Source organism: Neopelma chrysocephalum, unplaced genomic scaffold (genome assembly GCF_003984885.1).
Source record: "Neopelma chrysocephalum unplaced genomic scaffold, ASM398488v2 Primary Assembly neopelma1_24, whole genome shotgun sequence".
Classification (NCBI taxonomy): Eukaryota; Metazoa; Chordata; class Aves; order Passeriformes; family Pipridae; genus Neopelma; species Neopelma chrysocephalum.
In genome coordinates this window covers 47,369,084-47,395,867 of record NW_020897693.1, presented here as the reverse complement: position 1 = coordinate 47,395,867, position 26,784 = coordinate 47,369,084, and the positions used below count along the sequence as shown (strand labels likewise).

Below are 26,784 nucleotides of genomic sequence, written 5' to 3'. Positions count from 1 at the left end.
CATATGTCAAATGCATATCTTTTTATTGTTCAACATTGAGACTGTGGTAGTGCTTAGAGGCTGACATTTTGGATCTTGTTATACCAGATACCATAAACACGGTGTACATGGCGGTCCTTGCTCCAGAGAGCAAGGAAAGCCAGGCTATGAGACCCATACACAGTACAAACAGAGGGTGCCTCTACTTTACCAGCCTGTCTATAGTCCAGCAAGATTCTCCCCTATTTGGAACCAGTGGGTGATATTCACCAGAGCAGGCTGGGAGTAGTGGAAGGACTGGCCCTTCAAAGAAGGACATAGGAGTACATGTGGCAACACAGTAAACAACAGCCAGAGACAGAATAAATGAGTCAGTTTTCTAGCGTATTTGAATACTGTTTAAATATAAACATTGTAAATTAATATCTCTAACTGAGAAAAAAATAAAATTGGATGCAAAAATACACCAGTGGTATACTGCATATGCATATAAATACATGATATAGTTTGCACAGTCATCGTGTGTCTTCCTTCTGGAGTGACTTTCCACAGACTGATACAGAAGTTGAAACAGAAAAAAAAAACAGAAGAGAAAGGTCTCCAATGAAACACAGTGCTGTTTTGGCAAGGGATTAGCTTCCCAGAAAAACTGGGCTGTAAAAAACAAAACACAGTTTCACAAGAGACCCATTTGTGTTTTCACATCATATCTACCTCACAGCAAGAGGGGAAAGAGCAAGCAAGAGAATGGTGATGCAAACAGGGTGCTCAGTACATTTTGATGGCATTTGAGACCAGTTCCACACCCCATTCAAAGACTGTGTTGTTAACGGGGTCTGGAAAAGTCCTCTCCTTGATAAGGAAGGGCTTCAGTATTATCCAAAGTGTTTTACTAGATGCTGCACAATCCATTGCAACAGGCAGCTTGCTCCCAAGCTCAGTTAGCAGGGTGCCACTCTGTGCAGATGCACTGGATGGGGTCACTGCAGAGGGGTTGTCTGCCAGGGGGTCAGGTGCTCCCACCTCACAGAGGTGAAGGAAGCACGTGCTCTCCAGGGCCGGTTCAGAAACCCTGATGCCCCTGGGCAGTGGTGCTGCTGAGTCAGAGCGTGCAGCTGTGGCCACTCTAAGTCCTGGGTCCAGGGTCCTGCAGTGTGGAGGGATGGCAAGAGCCCTCCGTGGCTGAACTACAGCTCCTCCTCACCAGAAACCTGGGGCCTCTCCCTTTAGCCTAACACAGCTGCCCTGCATGGCTCTGAGAAAGGCAAAGGGGGTGCAAACATGCTCACATGGGACTTTTCCAACATCTCTGAATTTTGGCTTGAGTTTTGGTTTCTCTCCATTTCTTTAGAAGACAAAAGAAATCTACACAGGTGGTGCCTGCTTGGTCTGGGCTAGCTAGGGAGCCAGCGACGTGGCCTTCATGGCACCCTGAGAGGTAGATGGAGGTCAGAGCACCAAGGCAGTGTCCAGGCAGAGAACGTGGTGGCACCAAGGAGACTCTGGGGGGGAATCCATGGCTGGTGTGAGGAGCAGCCCCAGTCCTTGAGGGCACTGCATCTCTCGTGGGTGCACTCTCCTCCCATCTTCACACAGAGAACAAGGATTCCCATAGAGGTGCTGAGCACCAGATTAAGACAAAGCACTTTCCATAGGAAAAGGTGGCAGTGTGTGCTGTGTGTTTGTCCAGGGGAACAGTCTCTATCCCTGGCTCACCTGACAGTCCAGCACAAGGGGGTGCCAAGGGGTGCCTTGGCCTAGGACACGTTTATGTTGGAGAAGAGCATGGCCCTGGGCGGTGTGGAGGCTTTATTGTCTGCCAAGTAGCCCAGGATGCTTTTTTGTTCACTGCGGGACAAATTGGCTTTGATGTGCAGGAATGCTTCCAGGTGCCTTTTGCTGTGAAAGACAAAAAAACGGGCAAGTGTTATCTCCTTCCACACTTCTCCACATCAGGATGCAGCCCCCCACCCTGCAGCAGGCACTGAGGTCCCCGGTGGGGGCCAGCTCAGCAGCTGGCGATCCTACACAGGACCCAGCACTGTCCTGGGACGTTTTGGGTAGGGAAGGGAATCTCCAAGGCAAAAGAGAAAATCAGGCCAGAATTTGGAATATGTAAATAGGTTTTTATTCATATTTTCCTTTGTTGTCCATTTGGCACCGGGATTGCCACAGCCTGGCAGGCAACTCCCACCCATTTCCATAGGCTCAGGCTGTATAAATGTCACCTATATCCCTATTTGACTGTTTCTTGGCTCAATTAAAATTCCATATGAACATTAGCAAATCTGTTTCATCATCTCTTACCGGATATCTGGGTATGTTGTGGCAAGTGTTGCAACTTCAATTTTAATAGCACCTAAATCCTGAAGTCGGATTATTTCAGCCAGTTTGGGGAGCACTGAATTCAGCCACGTGGCTTGAGATCCCTGCCAGAAGAGAAAGTGGTTAGCAGAGCAACTTGGGGGTGCAAATCTGTGCCCAGCCTAAGAGCTGGCTCCTGAGGCTGTTTCCGGGGAAGGAGGAAGGACAGGTCAGTGATTTGAGGTGTCTCCATTGTTTTCAGTGGTGTTTCCGCCTGGGTCAGTCACGGAAAAATTGGATTAGCTTTTTGATGGTTTTTAATCCTCTTACACAAGAGGTTTGGGGTTTGCCATAAGACTGAGATTTCCACATCCACCTGGACAGATTCCTTCTGCTCTTCCCTCCCGCCACATTTTCTTTTCTCTGGGTTTCTTCACTGCCCAGTGTGCGTACAAGGTCTGACAGGCCACGTAATGCACTGCCATGTGCTGCTTTCTCCCAGCTCCACACACAACCCTGACTTTAGCATCTCCAGGCATTGCCAAAATCCACTCCCTGCCCTCTCAGGTAAAAGCCCCAATTAGACCTCCTTCCTGGCCATTGGAATTCCCAAGATGCAGCTGCCTGACCTCCCACCCTCCCACCCACACTGTGTGAAACTCAGGCTTGTTCCTTCTCCAGTCAAATGCTCAAGGGGTGGTAGAGGACAGAGTTTGGCTTAGCTTTTAGCTTTTTTTCAGGCAAATTTAGAAGCATGGAAGGAGGGAAGTGATCTCGGAGGACAAAGAGAGGTGTTTCAGCAATGGCTCCTGTGGAGGAATCCCTTATATACCAGAGACCCTGTGCTTCCTGCTTTAGCCTCTGCCTGGCTTAAAAGCAGCAGAGTGAGGGAAAACAGGTGAGAAGGGAAAAATCTGTAAGGACTTAAAGAGCACAGTTGCTTGCATCAAAACACTGTCAAGGCCACAGAAGGAACTTGCCATAAGATAAGCCACCAGAGCAGGAACTTGAGATAAGCACAGAAGGAGACAATTATGACAGGAAGATGCTAATTTGAGGCCTTGAGAGGGGAGATCTGGTTAGCACATCCTGCCTAATGTGTCTGGACAAAAACACCCACTATGGCAAACTGTGGGAAAGGAAGCAACTGTTCATACATATATCGTCCCAAGTTTTGGGAACAGCATCTGCGACCACCCTGTGGATACTTGGAACTTGGACTGTATAAAGGTGGTATCTCCACAAGAATGACTCTGGGATCCCCACCACTGAGAAGACCAGGATGAAGAGGGACCAATGGAACACCACTGGATCCATGGGTGGTGACTGTCTTCTGCTTGATCTGTCTGTCTCTCTCTCCTCTCACTCTTTTCTATTTTTTTTATGTCTCTACCTCACATTTACTGTTTATTATTGTCTTCAGCATATGGTCTTGTTTGCACCTCAGTTCAGGCAGAGGCATATCTCAGTAATTGGATCATAACACAGTCAAAACTCAGACTTCATGGAAGTTGCACTGAAACCTGAAAAGATTGTGTAAGTCTTCTGGTCCTATTAATATAAACCTTCAAAAGGAAACTGCCTATGGGGCAAAGGAGGATGAAATCATGTCTCTCCAACCAGGGAGGGGCAGGGTGGTGGCAGAGACACTTGGAGACCTCTTCCTGCCTAAGGTCCTGCCTTCCAGGAAATTAAACTGAGTTGGAAAGGTTAATGAGAAGCCCCAGAAAATTTATTTCCTTGTTTTTTTGTGTGTCTATGCCCCGTGCTCTTGTGTTCGAGGCAAGCACTCACATACATTGCTCATGCAGAAGGCTTCCAAGTCAGCAGCATTCTTGGAGATCTGCTGGGCCAGATTTTGCTGCTGTGCTGGAGTTTTCAGGCTGACTTTCCTCTTCAGCAGCCTCACGATGTACTCTTTAACCAAACGGGTGTGGATCTTCTCAACAATAGCCTGTTGGGAAGGAGAGGAGGGAATCATCCATCTCCCTTTGGCTTGGAGACAAGACAAACCATGAGGCTGGATGGGGGACAAAATCATCTTGGGTGCTGTAAGACATGCCCCACCAATGCCTGCTGCTGATTACATGTCAGAACGGTGCTGGTTGCCAACCTCCCAAGGCTGGTTACGCCACATCCTAGATGCCGAGAATTTCTTTGTACTCTAGTGAACTATGGGAATTTCCAAATGTTGTTTCCTTCTGGGAAGAGTTTAAAGTGAAGAAAAGATCTCCATGGGCTTGAGAAGTAACAGTATTAGAGAGAAACAGGAATTCATGCTGCTCTTCCTGTTCTTCTCTCTAATACACAAAACATCATCAATTTGTTTCGGCTACTAAAAAGACAAAGGCAGGAAATCAAATATTGTTTTATACAATCATGTTTCATATATACTCCAGCACCAGTGAAGATGTTCTGGCTCGGTGATCTGGGATTTGTCCCAGTGGCATCTGTATCCTCCAGTCCTTAGGGCAATCAAAGGAGCAATGAGACTGAACCACACAACTGCATCTGTGTTTCAAGACTGCTAAACCAAATCCATAAATAAAGCCATATGTTGGGTGGTCTCTAAAGCACTTTCTTTACATCAGGAGTAGTTCCCTCTGCAAACACTGCAGCAGAGCTACAGGAGTCTGCTTCTGTCAGTGAAGAGTAAGATTTATATGCCTAATCTAGGTAAACTGCACACTGCCTAAGCAGCTCTCAAATGCCAGGCCAGCTCACCAGCTCAGTGTTGGTCAAGACAACTTGAGTCACAGAGTATCAGAGCTGAAAATGCAGCCTCAGCATCCCAGAATCCCTCCAATATTTCTCTTGGACTTACGTGGTAAAAAGGGTCCCTTAATGTCCGGAAGTCTGAAATATGTTTGCTGGTGGTTTTAATGATCTCGTCCATAATTTCGTTGCTGGAGTCCCACTTATTTTCTGTGAACTTCTTATACATTGGCTGAAAAAAAGGAAAATCTGCTAAGTTGCCTCAAAGCAAATCCTATGCACGTTTATATTTAGCATTGCTATATGTACAGTATCCTACATAGCGAGAGGGCAGCGTGCAGTCCTGTGCAGGGGTGTGTGACAATGGCTTACAGGGGTGGGGGAAGAGGGGACTGTGTCCCCTTCTTGGTTCCTCATGATGGAGAAGACCAAGGGCTCAAAAGGTTCATACTTTTTATTTCCACATTTTTAATGTTTTGTCCACACCATCTCATCTGATTAGAGAATTATGGAACTATCAGGGGGAAAAAACCGAATCCTTATGAGAGGTTTTCAATTTTTCTCAACCACAGTAAATTAACATGAAAATTAAAAAAATAAAAAGCAACCCTGCTCTGTCATGCTTTCCAAAAGGTTCTACAGAGGAAGCAGGAGAGATTGTGGCTAAACATTCCCAACTCCTACACCTCCTTCCCCTCCACCAATTGCGTAACTTAAAAAGCTTGTGTTATATACACTAAAAAAAAAAAAAGGAAGAAGCCTAATTTGCCCTTTAGGTCACCTTTATGAAGAAGCCAAAAGCTGTGTAATTGCAGTTTATGCCATTTCTAATGGCTTCCTACATTTCAGAGAGTAAACAGCTGCAGGCTGAGACTCTCCCTCCTGCAGCCCGTTGTCTCAGATGCAATCAGCACGAGTTATGTCACCTGCACAGTCATGCCTGTGTCACTGCACCCATTTTGCCTTCAGGCTTGAGGACCAGCTCAAGCAGAGGTTAGTGGGAGTTTTCTGGCAGTAGCTTGTGCTAGGACTGACGCTGTGCCCTGGCCCAGAGCCCTTCTGAACTTTGCTGATTTGAATCAGAGATTTAAGCTACAGATAGCAGAGCAGGAGAACATGCCCTGCCCTGGCACCAGCTGAGCCAGGAGGGTGTGGGGCATGGGAACAGTACCTTCAGCTGGGCAAACAGCTGTTGAAGCAGCACGTCAAAGCCACTGTTTTCAATATCGCCAAGAGTGCTGAGGATATCGGCTTTACTGTCGTCCTTTTCTGCCACGTTTTTCTCTATGTATTCTCTGCAAAGAAATATCAGCAAGGTCAGAATAGTCTACCCTAAAATGATAGAGAGAGAAGAGAAATTCAGAGGTCTCCAAATTTTCCTCTGCAGGCAGATGGATCTATCTCTGCTCACTCTGAAGTACCTCCCCTCCATCACACTACTATAGGTTGCCTGCAGAGGAAGGACAAAACTTTTTCTCTTGGACCCTTACCTAAAATTCCAGCAGTTGTTAATATTTGCAATCAGTATAGGCTTGTAGTGTGTGTGCTTCTTACTTTTCTCCTTAAAGTCTTCGAAAGCATCCCTGTAGCTGGAGGGGAGATGGGAAGAGGAGAGGTGGGTGAGTGCATGCCCGGGCGGCTCTGCCAGCCCCGCTGCCCGCGGCTGCCTCACCGCACCTCCTCAGGAAGGCAGGCAGCTCCTTCAACAGGCGCTGAGACAGCTCCTCCCCCACAGCACTGCTGATGTCCTGGGCTCGCTTCTGGCCACTGTAGATGCTCTAAAAAATGAACAAAAAAAGCAAGATCAATATTAAATGCTGCCTGCTCTGAAAAAGCCAGGTTGGCTGGTCAAAGAGGCTGCAGATCCTTAACTGAGGTAACTGTACCCAGCTCTCCTGCATCCCCCCTGCTAATGAGCCATACGGAGCAGCTCTACTTATTTAGTGGGTTCAAGCCAGTTTTGAACTTCATTTTCAAATGGGAAGAGGCAATGAAGAAAGAAGCATGAAAGAAAGTCTGTAAAATAGCTGAGGAGGAAGGGAAAGTGACACTTGGTTTTGTTCTTTTTTTTCTTTTTTGAATGTCATATGATGGCATTAAAATACAATTTAATCACAACAACCTCATCATATGAAAGGTTTATTTTTTTAAAAGTACGCTTGACTAATTCTCTGCAGGCAGAGGAGGGAAAGCATTGAGCTTGGAAAAGGGCAGCTCTGCCTGTGACAGTCTCCCTGAGAGCAAGCAACAGATTCCTTGCTTGGCAAGGAACCTCTTGTCTCTCTGCTGCTGGGGATGCAGGAGAGACTGCACGAGGAGAATGAAGGCAGCATTCCTTCTCATTTTGCCTATAGAGGAGTTTGCCTCCAGCATGTGGTGTACCAGGGCCATGCCAGACCATGGGGGTTTGGGCTCCCCTGTACCACCCACCTCTGCTACTGCCTCACAGAAGTGACTTAGCCTTTTGCTTTCCCCTACTGACCACAGTTGGTCTCAAATCCCAAGTAGGTGAAGGATGAGATTGTCTATTTTTAGTATAGCTCTGTATTACCTGGATAACAAATATTCCTAGGAGTTCACTCTGAAAATGCCCATTTAGCTTCTCTGGTTCTTTGTCTTCTTTCCATCTTTGGATTTCTTTATCTAAACACTTGCTCAGAGAATTTTTGACAGTAACCTTTAAGGAAGGAAGAACAACAGCATTTACCACAACATGGATGCAGCAGCTCCTGCCTTATGCAGGTTGTATTTGCCCACCCACCTCGTGCCTGGCTCAGCAGACTTTTTCCTCGGCTCTGGCTGGGAAGGCTCCTTGTTACAAGATGCTTAACCCACCACTTCACAACAGCAACAAGGACAACCCCCTGACAGTATCCACCAATGCAACAGTGAGCTGAGTATTTCAAGGTAGGAATGAAGATGAAACTCTGTGTTTCATCACCCCACCACATCCGTGGGAATTAGGAGGGCAGGGAGGGGAGCGGTGAGTAGGAAGGTTGCAGGCAGCTGCATGTGCCAGAGCCCAAGTTCCACCAACCACACATTGCCCGTGTGTCACACGCGGTGCTACCTGGTTTTGCAATCCTTTTTCACGAGCACTTCTGATGCCTTACAAGCGCTGGAGAATGAAACAAAATGCTCTCAGGTTTTCTCTGCTCTGACCCCTCTGAGTGCACACTGCAGTGAGGCTTTGGAAATGGTCTGTACAGTGTCTGGTACATATTGCTGATCTCCCAGTGCCTCACTCATGGGCTTTGCAGACCTCACACCACCTCTCCCATATGCAAACCATCAGAGCTACATCTGAACCTGGAACTTGTCTTCTCATTTTCCAGGAACTCCAGCCCCAAATGCCAAAAGCACTGAGCTATGGGAGTACTGTAGAAGTTGCTTCTTGTTTCTATTAAGTGATACAAAAACCAGAGCCACTTTTATCATCTGCAGACCAAGAAATTCTCCATCAAATGAACAGATTTTTCAAGACCAGATCTCCATGCTTTGCACTCACCCATGGTCTGGGACCTCTGGAGAGACCAGGAATAATTTGGGATCCTTTCGATATTACTATGAGAGGGATTACAAATCCCTCTGGAGATTTAACAGGCAACTGGAAAATTGCCCATGAAGATTAATTGTTGGATTCCCCCCTCCCCGTCCTACCATGCAGTTTACAAGAACAGAACAGTTCTTTTCTGATGGCTCCCAAGGCTAAGCAGAAGTTTGCTCTGCAAGTCCCATCTAGCAGAAAGCTGACCTGTGTCTCAAAACCAAACAAAAGCTTTTACTTCTCCCTGGAAGGGTGTGTGGGGTGTATGGCCCACAGGTGAGAACTGTGTGTTCAGGACAAGTCACAGCTTCTCCAAGAAGTCATAGGGGAGCAGTAAAGGGAAGAGGAGTGACTGAACAGATTCTCACCTCTTCACTGTCAAGGTATTTCTTTTCAAGCTCTTTGCTCAGACTTGATGGCAAAAGGCTTCCAAGCTTAACTTTATCCAACTCCTTGGCTAAAGCATGATCTTTTCTCATATCTCTGGAATGAAAAGAGCCAAACAATCACATTTTGCAAGGGCAGTGTAATTGAAGACAGCTGTTGATGCAAATCACTAACACTTTTCGAGGATCTCAGTGAAAAAACAGATGGAAATGTACATTGTCCTTAGTCCGGGCAGGACTTTGGGGAAATGAATATGTGCCAGGGGTGGGACCTATGACGGTGGGACCACAAGTAACCCTGGGAAGGGAGTCATGGTCTTCTGAATTCCTGAGCACCAGTCACTGTGCTCTGGTGGGCATGGGGGACCTGAAGCAAGCAGGAGGGTCTAGCCCTTGGACATGACTTCTCTCCATCAATATAGAGACATGAGGAGATGAAAAGCTGGTGTTTCATGGCTGGTTGGGAACACAGCGTGTGGTTTCATACCCTGCTGTCATGTTCCCACCGCGTGCTGGCTGAGCCAGATGCTCCTGAGCAGCTGTGAGGAAGCAGACCTGCGAGCCTTGGGGAGCTCAGCTCAACACTTGTGAGAGCTGATGTGGAAGCAGCCTGTCCTTCTGGAGCTGAGGAGAATAACCCTGAACATCTCCTGAGCCCCGTGTTTGCACATCACCCAGCTCCACAGAGGTACACTGCCCTGCTTCCCGCACATGGGCTGTTTCTGGTATGACACTGGAAGCTGGGGCCAGGCTGTTGTGCAGCCCTCCTCCTTCTCCTCATTGCTCCCTTTGCTGCTGGCCATGGAGAGAGGTGGTCCCTCAGCGAACACCTGGATGTGACCTCTGGGAACACCCCACAAAGCAGCTGCTACCCTGGCCAGCACTGTCCCCGTGCCAGGCTGCGCTGCTCTGGCTGAGCCCTCCTCCTCACAGCTACTGATTTCCAAACACATACTGGTTCAGGCCTGAATATCTTGATGTGGAGCATAACACTGGCTCTGGAAAGCTGCCAGGATCAACACTGACTCATTATATTCTATCAGTGAAAAAAATGGAGGTGAGGGTTGAATGACTTTAGAATAGAAAAAACATTACTGGTTTTCACCTAAGAAATGAGAGCCCTCAATTCTCAATACAGTACTATAAGCCACAACACGGAATACTTTCAATTCTATAACATACAGGGTTCATGAGGATGAAGGGTGACCCTTGGCTGATGATGTCCTCTCTCAGGGGTGCACGGCTGGGTCTCCTAACTGGGAGGAGAGCACAGACTGTGGGTAACACCTAAGCAACATCCTCCATGCCCAGGATAATTGCGTCTCAGGTTGTTCTATTTATTGTCTCCCCTGTGGTCTAGAGAGCTGAAATTTCCGGATTTTCTAAGAATGATTTCAAATGTGTAACTGGAATAGATATCAAGGCAATCAACCTGACCAATTTACCCCACAAGTGAAGCTCTAAACATCTGTTTTTGTTGTCCAGAAGCCTGAATGGTGGGATCAGCCCTTCAGTTACAGACTAGCAGCCTTAAGGGTGTCCCTTCCAGCTGTCCTGGCCAGCTAGTGTAATTTAGCACGTCACCAGTGATACCAGAACCTGGCCAGGTATTGGACTGCTTCGCAGTGATACTAATCCATAAATCAAGCAAATGTCTGTTTTGCAGCCAGTGAACCTGTGTTGGGATAAACACTTGTAAAAGTCTCACTTACTTTGGATAAAAGTTGTGCACCCATGAGAGAAGAAGGTAAATATCCTTGTCTTCCAGATGACACTCAGCATTTTTCTTTGCCTGGGAGGCAAAATAATCATGGTAGAATTCTGCATATATGCTGAACACATTAAACTCAGGAGGATAAAGCTCTTTAATGTACTTTACAACCACTGTCAAATCATCTTTCATTGTCTTTCCCATGTGCAGGAGGTTTTGGCCAACTGCAGAGAGGTTCTCATTTATAGGAGTACGGCTTGTGTCTTTCATTCGAGCCTCTACTGACTCCTTTACTGTAACCATCCAAAGCTCTTTCCATTTTCTAGGTCTAAATTGCATATTTTGGTCAGGTAGATTCTCTGACATGTAGTTCTGATCTTCTCTCTCCTGCTCTTTCAGAGCTTCCACTGCCTGCTGCAGCAGGTCTGGGTTTGTTTTCGCTAGCAGCATGGAGTCTTTCAAGACACTGAAGACTTTGTGCTTCAGAACTTCATAGACGGACTCGATGTCTTCCTGGCTGGTGTTCAGTCCCTCCTCACTTTTGCTAGACAGGCTCTTCTCCAGGGCAATCAGATGTTGAGTGGCATCACAAAGCTTTTGCTCTCCAAGGAGAATCATGACTTGTTTGACTGGCGAAAAAAGAACAGCCTTTCTTTACCCAAGATTGAAGACTTAAATTTATGTTTTATAAAAAATGACAGTTCTGGAATATTTTTTTAAAATGCTTATATTTCTAAAATGCTAGATCTTGGGCTCCTTCACCATATAGAAAATCTGTTTATTTAAAGATCAGATTATTCCTAGCTTGCTTTTAACTGGGGCAATGGCAGTTTGAATACCCATCACCAGTGTGTTGCATATGGAGAACTATTCATGAGCTACCTATGATTTTTTCCAGAATTTAGCCTTGTGAAGGTATTGATTGATTATCCCTTTCCCATTAATATGATCTCCAGTCAGAAACACAGCTCTAGAAAAAATGCAGATGGAAAGATGTAGCTAAATAAGATGTGCTAGAGGAAATACCACATGGGTTTCCAGAAATAGATTGGCACAACCTGACCTGTGAAATTGTTTTGAAGGACACATTTAGCAGACAAGATAAATACAATTGAACTATCTTATCTGAACTGCAGCCAGTTGCTTGACACAGTGCAATCTGGGAAATTATTAGTTAAACTGGAGAAATGATATCCCAAAATAAGTTTTATTAGGTGTGTAATGTTTGCATGGAGGACCCTGGCTGGAGAAAGCTTACATTATCCATGAAACTCATATTACTTCATATTCTCATTAGAGGCTGTGGCATAAAAGCTGGGAGTGCCCTACTGGCATCTGCTGATTACACAAAGTTCAGAGACATTATCAAAACTGAGGGCTTGGTGCATTTTACAGGAACAATGGGATAACTTGAATAGTAGATGGGCTGAAATTTAATAGCACAAAAAACAAGATACAAATTCAATAGAACAAAAGTTACTTAGCAACAAATAGGATTTTCTGCTTCAAGCTGGATGTGAATCAGCTTGAAATGGAGGAGGAAGAGAGATGCCTGGAGAATTTGTAAATCGTTACTGGGAAGTGATGGTGAAAATGTCAGTTATGACCCCAGGATGAATCCAGTGAGGAATGCCCAGCTGAGACAGGAAAATGGTAACATATTGTACGAGGTGGTATCTCATCTGAAATATTTTCTGCAGTTCTGGTTGCAGACATTGGGAATGGGGCAATGCAGTGATAAGAAAAAAGGCACAAAAGGCCTGTTTTCAGCAGCAAATTCAAGGCCAAGAAGGAAAACCACCAGTTAGGGAAAACATTTGACACATGGAGAAGGAGGCACCAGTCAGACAGGTAGAGGCTTGTCTGGAAATAAGACAATTTGTACTAAAACAATAAGACTTCGTAAGAGCCCCACAGTAAAGGAGGCAGTGCTACAAAATGAACCGATTTTAAGGTACAGCTTGCAAAGTTTATGAATGAGGTGACAAGGGACACTTTCCTCTCCGGTGCTGGGTTTCTCTAAGCAAGTATTTCTCTACCTCCCCAAGCATCCTGCAGGACCAGTGCCTGAGACTGGAGAAGCTGTATGTTCATATATCAATCCCAGGAAAGACCTGCATGTGGTGCTTACTCCTGTTCCTGGAAGAAGAGGAGACTGGGAGAGCAGAGGGATTGGAAATAGATGATCCAACTCAAACCATTCTGTGATTTCACAGGGTGGTGGTTTCATGGAGAAACAGAGTTGAGAGGTATGCCTTGGTTTCTCACCCACCCTCAGAAATCTGTGCCCCCATGAGAGGTAGAAATAAGTTTTGGACAGAAAACCTGCAAACTGACAGTTCCCAATGGACTGTGCCCTTGGTACTAAAGGTCTGTGACTTGAGACAATGTCTCCCTCAGCCCATGTTTCCCCAGGCTTCTTGGAAAAGTCACTTCAATCTATTGGTGTCCTTGCTTCTCTGGGGGACAATTCTCTACCTTGTGCAGCCCCTCTAGAAGAAACTATGGCTCTGGAAGGGGTACAAGGAGGATGGAAGAGCACTTACCACTGGGTGGCTTGGTCTTTTTAATTTTCTTAAATGCACTTCTAAGGATTCCCGTTATTCCTCTGCCCTTTTCAGGGCTGTCTCCAGCAGAGATGCAGCTCTCATTGCTCGTGATGGAAGAGGCACGTGAAGCTCTGCAGGCTCCCGCTGGCCTTTCACTCATCTTCTCCTGGTTCCTGGACCAGATCTCATCTACAGAAGATTCAGAACAGGCAGGGACTTGCTCAGCTACTGATGCCGAAGGGTTTTCAAACTGCCTGTTTGGACCAATGCAACCCTCTGATCCACTGCGTATTCCAATAGGACCACTTTGGAGAAAGGGTAACATTTTCATCATTTTCCTTCTAGCCTGTAAATTTCAGAAAAAGAATTGATCAGGTTATAACAGTTAGCCAGAAAAATATCATGGAAAAATGTGGCAAGGCATACAGGCAGGCAGTGTGGAGAATGCTGCACGTCTGGAATGAGCACAGCTCTGCAAGGGAGCTCCTGAGCAATGTCACCCCAGGTAACTGAGAGAAAGTAAGCAGCTCTCTGGTCTAATAAAGAACCTAGAGAAAATCAAAGAGTCATTTTAAGGGTGATTCAGATGGTCTGATTTGAGACTTTGAGCTTGTACGGACACAGGAGAGCAGAGCTTTCCACAGCTATGGACGTGAGCATGGATACTGCACATGAATGTGGATGGGTGAGACAAGTGTCCTGTGCCTCTTCAGAGCAACCACAAAACTCTCATACTGTTATATGGCATTGGGATCAATTCCCACCTTCCTTGGGGCCTTTTTTTGCCAATCTCTGCTAAGGGAAAACAGAAACAAGGCATGAGGATCAGGGTGGTTTAGCCTTGTTTAAACAGACATTATCCTGCTTTGTCCTACTCTACCACCAACACTCTTGCACTACGAGTAAGTAATAACAGGAATTTGTTATTGTTACAACATATTTTCAGAATTCATAGTTAGAGTTATTTATGTTCCTGTATAATTTAATATATTGCTAAATACTTATTTGTACAACTATGACAATTTGTGTAATTATTTATTTGCAATAATTACATAATTATAATCAAGTGACTCATAGTTTCCAATCCTTATTCTAATTACACTTTAAATAAAGTGACTTTCAAGGAGACCAGAACACTTCTGTACGAAGAACTCTCAGGCAAGAAAGTTTTGGCTTACTTGTACTGAGTAAGGGCAGAAGAACTAGGCTTTAAATAAAGGAAGAATTTGGCTTCAGTTATAAGGCCACAAACTGGTGATCTTCCAATACCCTTGTTAAGTTTATACTGTTGATATGTATCATGCTGATCCAAACCATGATACTTATTTCCGGGCAAACTGGTTGAAAGATAGTGGCTTTTCATTTTAATTTTCTTTCCTCCTGTTGGCTCCCAGCCGACTGTAGAGCTTTGAAACAGCAAGTTAATGGTAGCAGCTGGATGGTACAGAGAGCAGTTAGAGCCTGGCATCACTGAGAGCTTTCCTTCTCCCTGCTTTGGACTTCAGGTCATGTTCAGGATTAGTAATGCTATTGCCTTTAAAATGCAACAAAGATGAAAACTCATTTGGGAAGAAGATAAAGGGGGAGTAGTGTGTAGTATCTGGGTGGTTCTCAGCTAAACTGGTTGTCTGTGACCCGTGGCAGAGTGGAAAAACCAAACCTCAGATGCTGCTATGGACAGGTGGGATGACAGGGGCTGCCAGAGGCATCAGGTTTCGGTGTCAGGTGTCTGCTCAGCAGAGCCCTCATGCCCCAGGGCTGCAGGGCCAGTTGCATGAGCAAGGAAAGGGGGCTTGAGCACCAGAGCTCAGCAGACACAAATTACAGAATATTCTGGGTTAGAAAGGACCCACAAAGGTCATCAATTCCAATTTTTAAGTGAATGGCCCATAGGGTGATTGAACCACATCCAAGGCATGATTAGCACCATACTCTAACCAACTGAGCTAATCTCAGTGTGCCAGCAGCACTGTGCCATGGCTGAAGCTGTGCTCAACACATGTACTGAGAAGGGGAGGAGGGAGGAAACCCCCTGCGTTTCACTCCAGGATGCCCCACTAGAATCCTAGAAACAGTGGAGAAGAGCTCCTTTTTTTCACATTTCCACTGGGAAAAAAAAAATCATCATGGTAAGAAGGATGCTCTGTAAGTGATTTGGGCTTTCTTAGTTTTTGTAGGGTTCTTTTCCCAGCCTGCATTTCCCAATATATAATTGTGTTTAGATTATTTTTGCCAAATCCCTTCCTTCCTGTTTTTCAAGCACAGACTCAGCTGAGTTCTTTCTCTGTCTCCAATTATTTCATACAAAGCATTTATTATTCTTTTTTGTTTGTTTGTTTTCTAACCAAAGAAAGTACCTCTCCCTTTCCAAAAGCCTAAGGTCTTTTGTTTTGATGAATGATGATCAGAAAGGAGGATTTCAAAACAGCTTTGGTTTTTCTTCAATGCCAAGGTGAATGCAATGTAACTTTGAAAACCATTTAAGTGACACTACACATAAGAGAGTCCATAACAGAACGATTAAGCTGGTTAAAGGTTTTTAACATCTGTCAGAACTTTGTCCTGGTAATGATCTGAAAGAGACAGCCTTAAGCATCTAAGTAAGGCTGTCGATGCAATAGCTACCATGCTCACACACATTTGGCCAGCTTGAATGCTTGCCCAGTGATTATCAGTGTGCCACTGCTGGTTGGCCTATGTTTGTATCTGCAGTAGGAAATACCAGCAGTAAATCCCAGCTCCCACTTTTACCTTGAATTACAGCCTCAGCCTTAATGGCAAGCGGTATTAAAAACTCCTCTCTCCATCTCTTCTCTTTATTGTTAGATAGCCATGCACTTAATGTAAGAAACTTCCTATAAGAAACTTCCTATAAGAAACTTTCTTATGGAAGAAAACCCCATATTTTCTGGAAGAAATACTCAGATAAAAGGAAGTGGTGCTTGTTACATCTGGGGGCCACAGGCAGGAAATGCTGTGCTAGCACTGCACCTTCTGCCTCCATCAGCATCTGCTTCTGCTCTCTGTGGCAGACAGGACACACCAGGAACTTGGCTCTGGCTTAGATGCAGCCATGGGCTGCTCCTCTATGCCTGTATTCTGCTCTCAAACCAGAGACTGTTAAAACTCCAGCAGGCTCCTAACTCTTTTAGCAGTTAACACCAGGGAAATGCTGAATCACTTCCAAGGCATGGAGCTCCAGTTCAAGTCTTGGGAAATTTAATGATTTAAGGTCAATGGCATTGTTCCCAACTCACTATTATTATTAATTTACTGTTATCATCATCATTCTCATTATTGTTATGTGGCAGTATGGTTTGTGCCAGGGGAGTCTTTAGCTCCAATTATTTTTGATATTCAGCTTACAGTTTCCAAACAGAAGAGTAGCACAGCTCATACAGCATCCTCTGCCACCCTGTACAGAGGTCCTGCAGCATTAGGACAGTGGTGCTGTGACTGCTGGGGTAGCTGCAGTGGGATAGAGCAAGCCCTCCCCACGATGCTGATCACAGCACGTACCTCTGAGCTGGGGCTCTTCTGGGGTGGGCAGCAAGGAAAACGGAAACTCTTGGAGCATAGCCATGACATAGAAGGGCCCAGGCCAGACTCTTGGCACAGTGGCTTCCCATTTTCTCCTTTTCCTCCTAAAAGGAGACAGCTTTCATGCAGCACACTCAGGAACGAGCTCATTCGTGAGGGGCAGCTCATGGCGTGCTAGAGAGACTTGGGGAAGAGATTGACTAATTACCCCTACTCTGAAATTTTTTGCTGATCTTTTTTTTTTTTGACTTCTTTTTCCTGAGCTGCTGCCAGTATTAACAAACATTTGTTTTGATTTTTGGTCCCCTCAAGTGGACTGACATCCTAGGTCACAAGGGTTTATCTCTCGTTTTAGTGGAAATTCCCCACTCTCCGAGAGCCTCTCAGAAATCCAGACTCATTTAGCAAAGTTTATTCTCTGCATTTGCATCAGCCGTTCCTCCCCCACCTGTTCCCTGTGGAAGTGGGGTCATCCCTGCCCACAAGAAACTTGCACTAGGTCAAACAATCTTTTGAAGCAGTAGAGCAGTGCAGACACTCTGAGTTTAATGAACCTCAGACTATGTGGTGACTCCTAAATAAGCAGATAATTAATCAAAGCAAAGAGTATATGCAGATGCCAGCCCCAATCTTTGCAAGTTGGGAAGCCCTCCTAGGAGGTGGGGTTTTTTCCTACAATTTTGGGTAGCTGGATTAAGTATTGAGTGGATACCCCACTGGCTTCCACTTGGCTCTGCCTGGGAAATTGCAGTCTATAGACAAGCTGGGCCACCCAGAGCCCCACCTTGACACTTCACTGTGCTGCTCACATCCATGCTCCTGTCTGCAGACCCCTGTGAGACACCCACCACCCAATGTAGTCCAGCAGCATCCTGATGCTGGCCAAGCTCTGCTCTTAGTGGAGTCAAAAGCTGAGGGGGAACAAAACTTATGTCTCCAATAGAGAAGGTAAGGGAGCAGCAGAGCCTTCCCAGGGGACTCGGTCCATGTGCCTCAGCAACTCCAGGCACCTCCATAGGGCTGGGGGTGATGAGGGACCCAAGGGACTCAGGGGAATGGCAGTGGCAGAGCTGCCAGAGGATCCCATGGCATCTCATCTGGCCTGAGATGCTTTAAATCAGCATTAAACCTGTTATCACCTCTCTGGGGAATAGTGTAGATATAGCTGTGCAGTGCCTCAGTAATTTTTAAATGAGAATTTTGTTTCCCTAAATTACTAAAGCACAACTGAAAACAGTCCTGTAAAACAGCATCTCCTGCTATTAGAGAGAATTTTTCAAACAGAGAAAATTATACATATATGTTGTTATTGGAAAGAAGCAGAGAGAATGCACTGTAATATGGTCCTTTTTCCTCTTGTTTCAAATCTGGGCAGCATCATTTTAAGCTGTTGCTTCTGAAAGAGAAACCAGCTGCTGCTGTCTAGAATTTTGTTTTCATATTACTGCTCCCAAAGCCGAATCCTGCTTTCAGGCCTGGAATTTGCAAAGTTCACTGCTCGAGCTAACAGCAACTGAGAAGAAACACACATATTCCCTGGGAGCCTCTCTTGGCACTTCCAAATTCTTCGGCTTTTCAGGCGTCTTTTTATAGAGAATATGACTGAAGCAAACCCAAACCTGAGTTTTCCAAAGCTCTCTGCTCCCATTTGTTTGGTTCAACTGGATGTGGCAAGCCTCAAAGTCCTTTGATGGGGACAGGCAGCTGAATGCTTTGGAGAATGAGGGTTTCTTCAGGTTTTCTGTTCTGAACTTGGGTGTGATGGCAAGGGACCATGGCTTCTAGATCAGCCATATGCTCCAACCACAGAAAATCTCTTCCTTACTTTGCAGCAGCCTCAAAAAGAAATCCTACTTTAAGCACACCAAGGATCCTAACCCTGGGGTTGAACCTTTCAATTTGTGCCTGAGGAGCTGACACAGTGGATATGGGGCTCCTGCCTAAGGACAGAAGGGAATTTTGACAGGATTTTCAGTGCTCAAGGAAAGGACAAGTCCTAGGGGCAGTAGTACTTCCCTGACTAGGAAAAACTACAGTCACAAAATGGAAAGCATGGCAATGCAGAAATGTGCCAGCTTAGCACACTGACCCTGGTAAGGTGCAGACCACATGGGCTGCCCTGGACCATCCAGGATCCAGGCACTGAAATGGTGTTTTTCCAGTGCAGCCAGGCCAAGTGACTCATAATCCAGTTACTTTTCTGTGGTTTGGGGGAAAACCAGACAAACAGGAGAGGGTGGGAAATGCCACGCTGGACTCAGATCCCAGTGCCTGATCTGGGTTTAGGATGCCTTGGTGTCCAAGACCTACATCTGGATTTTGGGGAAAGAGTTAGAGGGTGGGGGGGTTACAGTAGTCACTGCTTGCAGCCTGTACCCTGAAATTTTGGGAAGAAGCAACAGAAATCAGACCCAGCTGTCAAAATGGAATTGCCAGACACACATCCTTGCGGTGCCTAGCTCTGGGGTGTGCCTGGAGCTGCTGCCTTTCTCGCAGCAGTCTGACTTATTGTCCATTCTGATAATTACCCGGCGAGACTCAAACCTGTTGCTGTGTCCAGGAACCCAACCTTTAGCACCTACCACTTGTTTCCCCCTCTCAGGAACAGCAGAGAGCCCCCGAGCTCCCCAGACTCGCAGCAGGCGAGCCGGGAGTCGGCGGCGGCTCAGGAGAAGCGAGAGAGACGGGGAAAGGGAAAGACCCGAGCTCCAGGCAGTTAGCACGAAGGACTTACTCTGCGGCGGCTCCCGGGCGGCGGCGGGGCTGGATGCGGGGCTGGATGCAGGGCTGGAGTCACCAGTACTGTCAGCGGAGCTGCCGGAGGAGCCGGGGCAGCCCGGCTATAAGGGCTCGGGGCGGGACCGAGCGGGAAATCCCGGCTACGCCCCCCCTGGCCCGTGGGTCGAGCCAAAGAGAACCGAGAAATCCCCTCCGGCGGGGAAGGTGACACGGACGGGGGGTGGTTGGCCCCGGGGTCGGTCCCTGCAGAGGAACTGAGCCCCGGCGCCCTGTCCTGACAGACCGATGGATGGGGCACGGGCACTCTGGGCTCACTGCCCGAGGGCTTTGTCTGTGCGATGTGTCCCATTGCAGGCTTGGAAACTCTCCATTCGGGATGGAGCAGGTGCCGCCGAAAATGCCATATTCTGTACCTGGGGTGGTCAACCCCGGATGTACAGAGTGGAGAATGAGGAAAGGGACCTGGGAGTCCTGGTCGATGGCAAGTCGAATATGAGTCAGCAGTGCTCTGGCAGCCAGTTACTTGGCCAGGAGGGCCAACCTGGGTGCATCAAGCAAAGCAAAGCATCACCAGCTGGGTGAGGGAGGGGATTGTCCCACTCTGCTCTGCACTGATGCAACCCCACCTTGAATATTGTGTGCAGTTTTGGGTGACACAATATAAAAAAGACCTTAAGCTGTTAGAGAGCATCCAAAGGAGGGCAACAAAGATGGTGAAGGGCATTGAGGGGAAGTTGTATGAAGAGCAGCTGAGGTCACTCGGCTTGTTCAGCCTGGAGGAGACTGAGGGAAGACCTCATTATGGTCTGCAGTCTCCTCACAAGGAGAAGTGGAGGGGTAGGCACAGATCTCTTCTCTCTGGTGACCAGTGATAGAACCTGAGGGAATGAGATGAAGGTGTGTCAGGGGAGGTTTAGATTGGATATAAGGAAAAGGTTCTTCACTCAGGTTGGGCACTGGAACAGGCTTCCTTGGGAAGTGGTCGTGGCATCAAGCCCCCCAAAGTTCAAGAAGCGTTTGGGCAATGCTCTCAGACACGTGGTGTGACTTTTGAGGTTGTCCAGTGCAGAAGCAGGCATTGAACTTGATGACCCCTGTAGATGCCTTCCAACTCAGGATATTCTTTGATTCTATGAAAGCTTTGCTCCCTGAGCAGGGCATTGCCACCAGGAGGCTGGTGGGGGTGAGATGTGTGCCTGAAAGCACAGCTGCCTTTATCCGCGTCCTGCATCATGCCCACAGAGAAGCACCTTCCCCAGAGCAGGGCTCACAGCACTCCCAGAAGACAGTATTATCATCCAGAACCTTCAGTTCTGTGTACTGAAGGTACTGGGAGCCAATGGCTTCCTTCCTCACCCCGAAGTCTCCCAAACTCTGTCTTCCACTTGTGGGTGCATGACCTTACTGAGCCTTTCAGTACTTGAAGGAGACAAACATTTTAGCAGGGCCTGTTGTGATAGGACAAGGGGGAATGGTTTTTTAACTGAAGAAGGGTCAATTTAGATTATAGATAAGGTGGACATGTTTTACGATGAGGGTGGTAAAACACTGGTTGCCTGGAGAGGTGATAGTTGCTCCATCCCTGGATACATTCAAGGTCAGGTTGAAAAGGACTCCGAGCAACATGATCTAGTTGAAGATGTTCCTGCTCAGTGCAGGGGGTTTAGATTAGATTACCTTTAAAGGTGTCTTTCAACACAAACCATTCTATGATTCTGTGGTTTGTTTTCTTGATTTCTCTTCTTGATGTCTGAGGACCTCCATCCCTGGCCATGGAGCTGTGGTGAGCCTGTTACACTGTGGAAGTTGTGCTGCCACAGCAGGGATGGTTGGAGGGCAACCAGAGGGAATGTCTGGGTGACAGCAGTGGTTGTGGGGGGCCATTGCAGAGGGTCTGTGGAGGCTGTGAGGGCTGTGCTGTCCGTTGCTTAACCCCAATGTGAGGCATCTTCAGTACACGTCTGGGTGAGATCTGGGCTGAAGCAGTTGCTGTGCAGGCACAAAATCAAAATATTGTGGTCCTGCAGAGCCTACCTCCTCCCTCCTTTTCTGGGAAGCTGCAGTGGGGCAGGGAGTGGGACAGGTAGCAAGTCCAAGAGCCTGGTTACTGTGCCTGGAATGACTTCTGTTTTACATCTGACAGCTGTAGTCTAATGCAAAATATAAAAAAATGGTCCTGAGATTTAAAGCTGAGTGTGAACCCTGAGCTTTCCTGGTGCTGCTGATGCCCACACTCAGCATCTGTGTAGCTGCACAACTTTTGGAGGGGCTATAAATCTGTGCAAGTCCAGCATGGGTACATCCCCTAGCAGCAGACATGGTCTGAGACCAATGTTTGTGCTGGAAGGAGGCGCCCAGTTGAGCTGGCACAGTACTGGAGAGCAGATGCTTCCTGCCCACTGGGCCTGCGTCCTGCCCACTGGGGCTGCTGCTTTCCTCTCAGGGACTCTTTTCCCTAAAAGTCCATAGTAGCAGGGAAAAACCTCACCCCCAACAATGCCAAAACAGGAAGCAGAAGCAGAGGGACCGCCCTGATGGGCAAACCCATGATCTCCGGTCTCTGGAAAACCCTGATTCATCTCAGGCCAGCCTTTGGCTGAGCTGGGCAGAGGGTTCCCCTCTGGGATTCCTCCAGGGTTGGGTCCCCTTACTACTTGACAATGAGTGACCTGAAACTACCAATGTCATGGGACAGAAATACTGGGTTGCCACGTCAGCCTGAAAATCATCAGAAACGTGAAAGAGCATGAGATTTGGTCCTGGAGTGCAGTAGCTTGCTCTGTGCTTCATCACCTCCTCCAATGCCAATGTGAAGGGGAGAGAAGGAGGCAAGGTTTGACATCTGCAGTCAGAGCCGGTTTGGGGGCAGCACAGCTCAGCTGGAGGTGAGCTTGGTGCTGCATCCAAAAACCTTTTCGTGCAGCAGGCTAAGGGATGTGGTCCCTGAGGGCACCAGGGAGGCTGGTGTGGTCCAAGGATTACACACACACGTAACTCTGGGCATGGCTGGAAAGGCAGTGTTTGTGACTGTCTGAAAGCAGAGGATGCTGTTCTGGATACAGGGAGGACCTGGGGCTGGTTCTCTGCTCACATCCTCAGTTATGTGATCCCTGCAGGATGCAGGGTTGTCTGTCCCAGGTGTGCTGTGAATCTGCATCGGGAAGTGGCTCAACGACAAGTGTCTCAGACACACTGAAACCTCTCTTCGAATATTCAGGGGGTCTTTGCATTTGTCTCAGACCAATGTCTCATCCCCAGCTTAGCATTGGAGGCCCTGACTGTAGGAGACTCCTGCAGCAAGCAGTATGGAAAAGCCCAAGGGAGTCTGATGCTCAGCTGGTGTTAGCAAATGTAGCTGCAAATCTGTGGGCATTCTGGGTTGTTTTCTTGGATAAATGTTTGTATGGAATGATTTATGTAAGATCCAAATTAGATTCATGTAGTGGGCTCTGATGCTGGGCCTCATCTTTATGTGCTGTAAGTAAACTTCACTAGGGTCAGGGCAATTCTGCCAGCAGACAGGGGAACAAAGAGCATCTTGTAACTGGGTCTTAAAAACCTGGAGCTTAGGTGTCATCGTATGGGTGCCCCTATTTGTGCAAACCAAACCTATCACTGCACTTGGACCTTCTGCTGATACACCAGCATGACACTGCTTGCCTATGTAGCCTGATTTCTGAGACAGGCGTCTTGTATTTACTTAAATAATGTTGGGTAGTGAGTAACCAAGTTATACTGGGCTGCACATCTTCTAGTGCTGCACAGGAATTTTTCTGTGCTCTGTAACTACTCAATGTATTGCATAGGGCTACACTGATACTCTGTGTTTATAGTTTGTGCCATATAAGAAGCTATCTAAAGTCTGCAAATTTGAGGAATTGAGGCTTTCACGTTTGACTTCCCCAATATATGTGATATATTTCTCAGCTGCAACCAACACTTATAAGCAATATGTACTTCAGAGATTTGTGACTTAGGTTCGCAGATGCTTCCTTAAATTGGAACATCGAACTTGCATGGTATCGTTTCTTGTCTTCTATATTCAGCATCAAAGTCAATCTCAGTAGCAATCCTAATATCCAAATTTAGCTGAGCAGGAGCCTACAGATGGGATATGTCTCTACTAAAAAAACGGTTGTGAATCCTTTCCACTAGACAATGGAAGATTTACTGACCTGTAAAAATGAAGATGCGATAAACAAGAAGTGTTGATAAGGAGATTATTTTTGAAGTGCAGTCCTAATTTCCTCTTTCATGATGCTGAAAAGCTGTTATCCTCATTGTCAGCTGAAGGTGTGTCAAGAAGCAGATTGTTATGAGGGTAAAGGTTTTCTTCCTGGAATCTATTAATTCAATATGCTTATTCATTGAATGGTATTTGAGATTTTTGTTCAAACTTGTTTTCATTACCTTTATTACCAGACAGGGAAACTACCGGTTTTCCTGTGGGATTTTCCATGAGCTCAACTCATTTGTCCTAAGTAATTCCAGCTGTGCATGTTTCAAGGTAGAAAAGCAGCAGTTTGGGTTGCAGGTGGTTGGCAGCAGCCCTCTGGGTAAGCAGACACTACCCTGCCACCTTCTCCTGGGAATATGGGGGCCATCTCCTGAAGCCAATGGGGCACACAAGCCCAAACAGAGGTTGCCTGAGTTTGTGTTTGTGAGAGTCAGAAAATGCTCTCAGTGTGAGATAGACTGGAAAACCGGGGTCGTGTAATATCCAGCAGCCAGACTTCTGGCTCTATTTTCTTCCTCTCCAAGTAGTGAATGCACATATTTTTCCCAGATCTGTTTGAGGGAGGCTGGTGTCAGAGGTCTGACCTGCTGCAAAGCTGTAATTTGGTAGTTTCACTGGCGTGAACTCCTTTCGAGAACTTTGCTACTAGTGGTACAAACCTCACATGATGATACTTTCGTCCTCTCTAGTCACATCTGAACCAAGTTAACCACAGAGATCTTTCCTGATTTTGGTTGCTTTTGGCATCGGAGATCCTACATGTCTGAGTAATAAGCCAGGAGTTCAAACCTGACAGGAATGTCCTAAATCTTCCTCAAAGGAAGGGCTTGTATGCAAGCATGGTCTGCATCCCCATCCTGGTATTTCTGCTTGAGGAGTGGTCCATAGCTGAGGCTGATGACACCTTTCCTGTGATATTCTGGCGGAGGAGGCATCTGTCCCTGAGGCTGCCCTGGAACCCTCCCCTGGTATTTGAGCAAGGGAGGTGTGCATTTCTGTGGTTGCCATGCCACCCTCAATCTGACATGAAGAAGGAGGAGGGATCCATATCAGAGATTTCTGTCTGGGCCCAGCTGTCCCTGACATGTTCACAGTGGGCAGGAGACACCACGTGCTGGAAGAGTCCTCTTGACCCGAGAGGCTTGGCAGCCAGCCATTCCCGGTTTGCTGTCCCTGGACCTTCAGCCAGGCTTCTTCATAGCCTGGGACAAGTCACCCTCCCCCAGAGAATGGAGGGAGCGATATTGTCCCTGTATTTGGAGCTACTTGCAGTCTGATGGGCACCCTCAATATCTGCCATGCGGTGACTTGTGGAGGAACAACAGGTGCTGAGGGAAGAGTGTGCCTTTCTCCTTTTCATCTGAAGGAAACTGGAAGTGTTTTTTCCTGGTGTGGAAGTCCAGTCATCTCTGAGTCCAACTCACTCCAGCGGAGTAGGGACTCGCACTTCCTGCTATCCCACTCCCACTAGGAAATGAACGGCACGTTGTCGGGTCACAGCACAAGGCTCAGGTCTGGGGTGGGGCTGAACAAGGCATTCAGATCAGACCTGGAAGAGCATTGGGCTGGGAAAATTGTGGGGGATTCACATCTGCCTGTAGCACAGATGTTTTGGAAAACACTGCTGCTTCGGAGAAGCCTCAGGGGTCCTCTGACAGAAAACCACCCTTTAGCACCCTATTTTTAACAGATACTTTTAGCACCCTATTTTTAAGGTACTCCAGCACTTGCTACCCAGTAGTTCTTTCTTTTTCCCAGCTTACTCTTGCTTCTTTATATAACACTGCTTCTCTGATTACAGCTTCCTAATGCCTCTGGGGTTTAGCATGAACACACAAGGACAAGGTCTCTGTGCAGCTAGACAAGTGCATGTGTGTGTTCCTACAGGATGCACACTGCTTTTCTTGCACTGCTCTTGCGTTAAATAGGGGTCACTAAGATGGGACCGTTTCTGACTTGAGTGCACTCAGACGTCAGCATGGCCAGGGGCTGAGGGAAGGCAAAAGGGAACTGCCTCACCAGCGAAGCTATAACAAATGGTGCAAGGAGCCACATCTGGGGCAGCATCGGATACCCGTGTTCTCTGCAATGTAGCTCGGTGCTCCCAGATGTGGGAGCACAGCTGTGCTGTGCAGCACAGGGCTGGGTGTCCTGACAGACCTGCTCTGAACCCTGGAACCTGGCCTGCTCAGCTGAACCCTGGGGCTGCCAAAACCACCCTGTGGCAGGCAGAGCTGTGCAAGCCGTGTCAGCAGAGCTGCTCACACACTCGCTGCCCGTGGCGTGGGAGGAATATGCCCATCCATGTTTAAAAGCTGGGGCTGGGACCTGCCTCTCCTCACTAGTGCTCTCCAGGCACATGGCTGTGCCCTGCTGGCACATGACTTGTTTACAGTGGATGAGAGGCCTAATTTTAGGTTGGGGAATGAAACACTGGAAAGGTCACTGGATGGGACCAAATCCCAACTTGCTCTTATGATGGTACCAGCATCGTGTTTAGACCTGGTGAAACTAATCAGGATGCCTTTTCACTGCAGTTGTTTTACCCCAGCCCAGACACCTTCCCTGCCCCAGGACTCCCTGCCTTGGGGCATCTCTTTTTGCTCAGCAGAAAAGGCTGCCTATAAATTCCTCATCACTACATGATGGAAAGTACTGGGGGAAAGCACCTCAAAAAAGCAGTAGTTCTGTTTGAGGTCTTGAAGGCTAGACACCAAGAAGTTCTTCTGTTTTGAACTTCCTTGTGGGTCCTCGGGATTTGCCCCAGCTGTTTCTGGCCTCTCTCCTGATGCATTATCCTCTTGTGTCCAAGTAAACTTGGGCTTAGTGAGTGGCACAGAGGGAAGTTTCCAGGGAAAATCCAAGTAGCCATGAGGACTCAATAGCCTCTGTTTCAAACCCTCTGACTCAATAAGGAGCTCATTGCACTGTTGAAATCAACAGAGTTGTTGCTACCAAATTTACTGGCTGTAGTGAAAGGCACTGAAATTCCCAGTGACCTGGCAATAAAATATTCCTCTTTCCTCAACAAATATCTGAGCAATCCTGCTGGCTCTTCAGAACAATTGCCTTTTTCT

General features: G+C 47.0%; 1 protein-coding gene across 1 annotated transcript; it reads right to left on the bottom strand.

Annotated features, from left to right (window-relative positions):
- Nucleotides 1-4: 4 nt before the first annotated feature.
- On the bottom strand, nucleotides 5-19,511 carry TNFAIP2 (TNF alpha induced protein 2). The gene is made up of 12 exons (XM_027674028.1): nucleotides 19,466-19,511; nucleotides 13,189-13,537; nucleotides 10,644-11,271; nucleotides 8,914-9,028; nucleotides 7,550-7,675; nucleotides 6,676-6,776; nucleotides 6,489-6,587; nucleotides 6,170-6,293; nucleotides 5,108-5,230; nucleotides 4,082-4,237; nucleotides 2,287-2,408; nucleotides 5-1,878 (listed from the first exon to the last, which is right to left on the bottom strand). Exons 2-12 carry the CDS (start codon nucleotides 13,523-13,525, stop codon nucleotides 1,737-1,739), a joined length of 2,073 nt encoding a protein of 690 aa, XP_027529829.1. The 5' UTR covers nucleotides 13,526-13,537; nucleotides 19,466-19,511; the 3' UTR covers nucleotides 5-1,736.
- Nucleotides 19,512-26,784: the final 7,273 nt, after the last annotated feature.

Coding starts and splice junctions, on each gene's coding strand:
- TNFAIP2 (XM_027674028.1), bottom strand. CDS start 13,525: ATGATGAAAATGTTACCCTTTCTCCAAAGTGGTCCTATTGGAATACGC. Junction 6,588..6,675: donor CTGCCTGCCTTCCTGAGGAG/GTGCGGTGAGGC, acceptor TCTCCCCTCCAG/CTACAGGGATGCTTTCGAAG. Junction 1,879..2,286: donor ACAACATACCCAGATATCCG/GTAAGAGATGAT, acceptor TGTCTTTCACAG/CAAAAGGCACCTGGAAGCAT.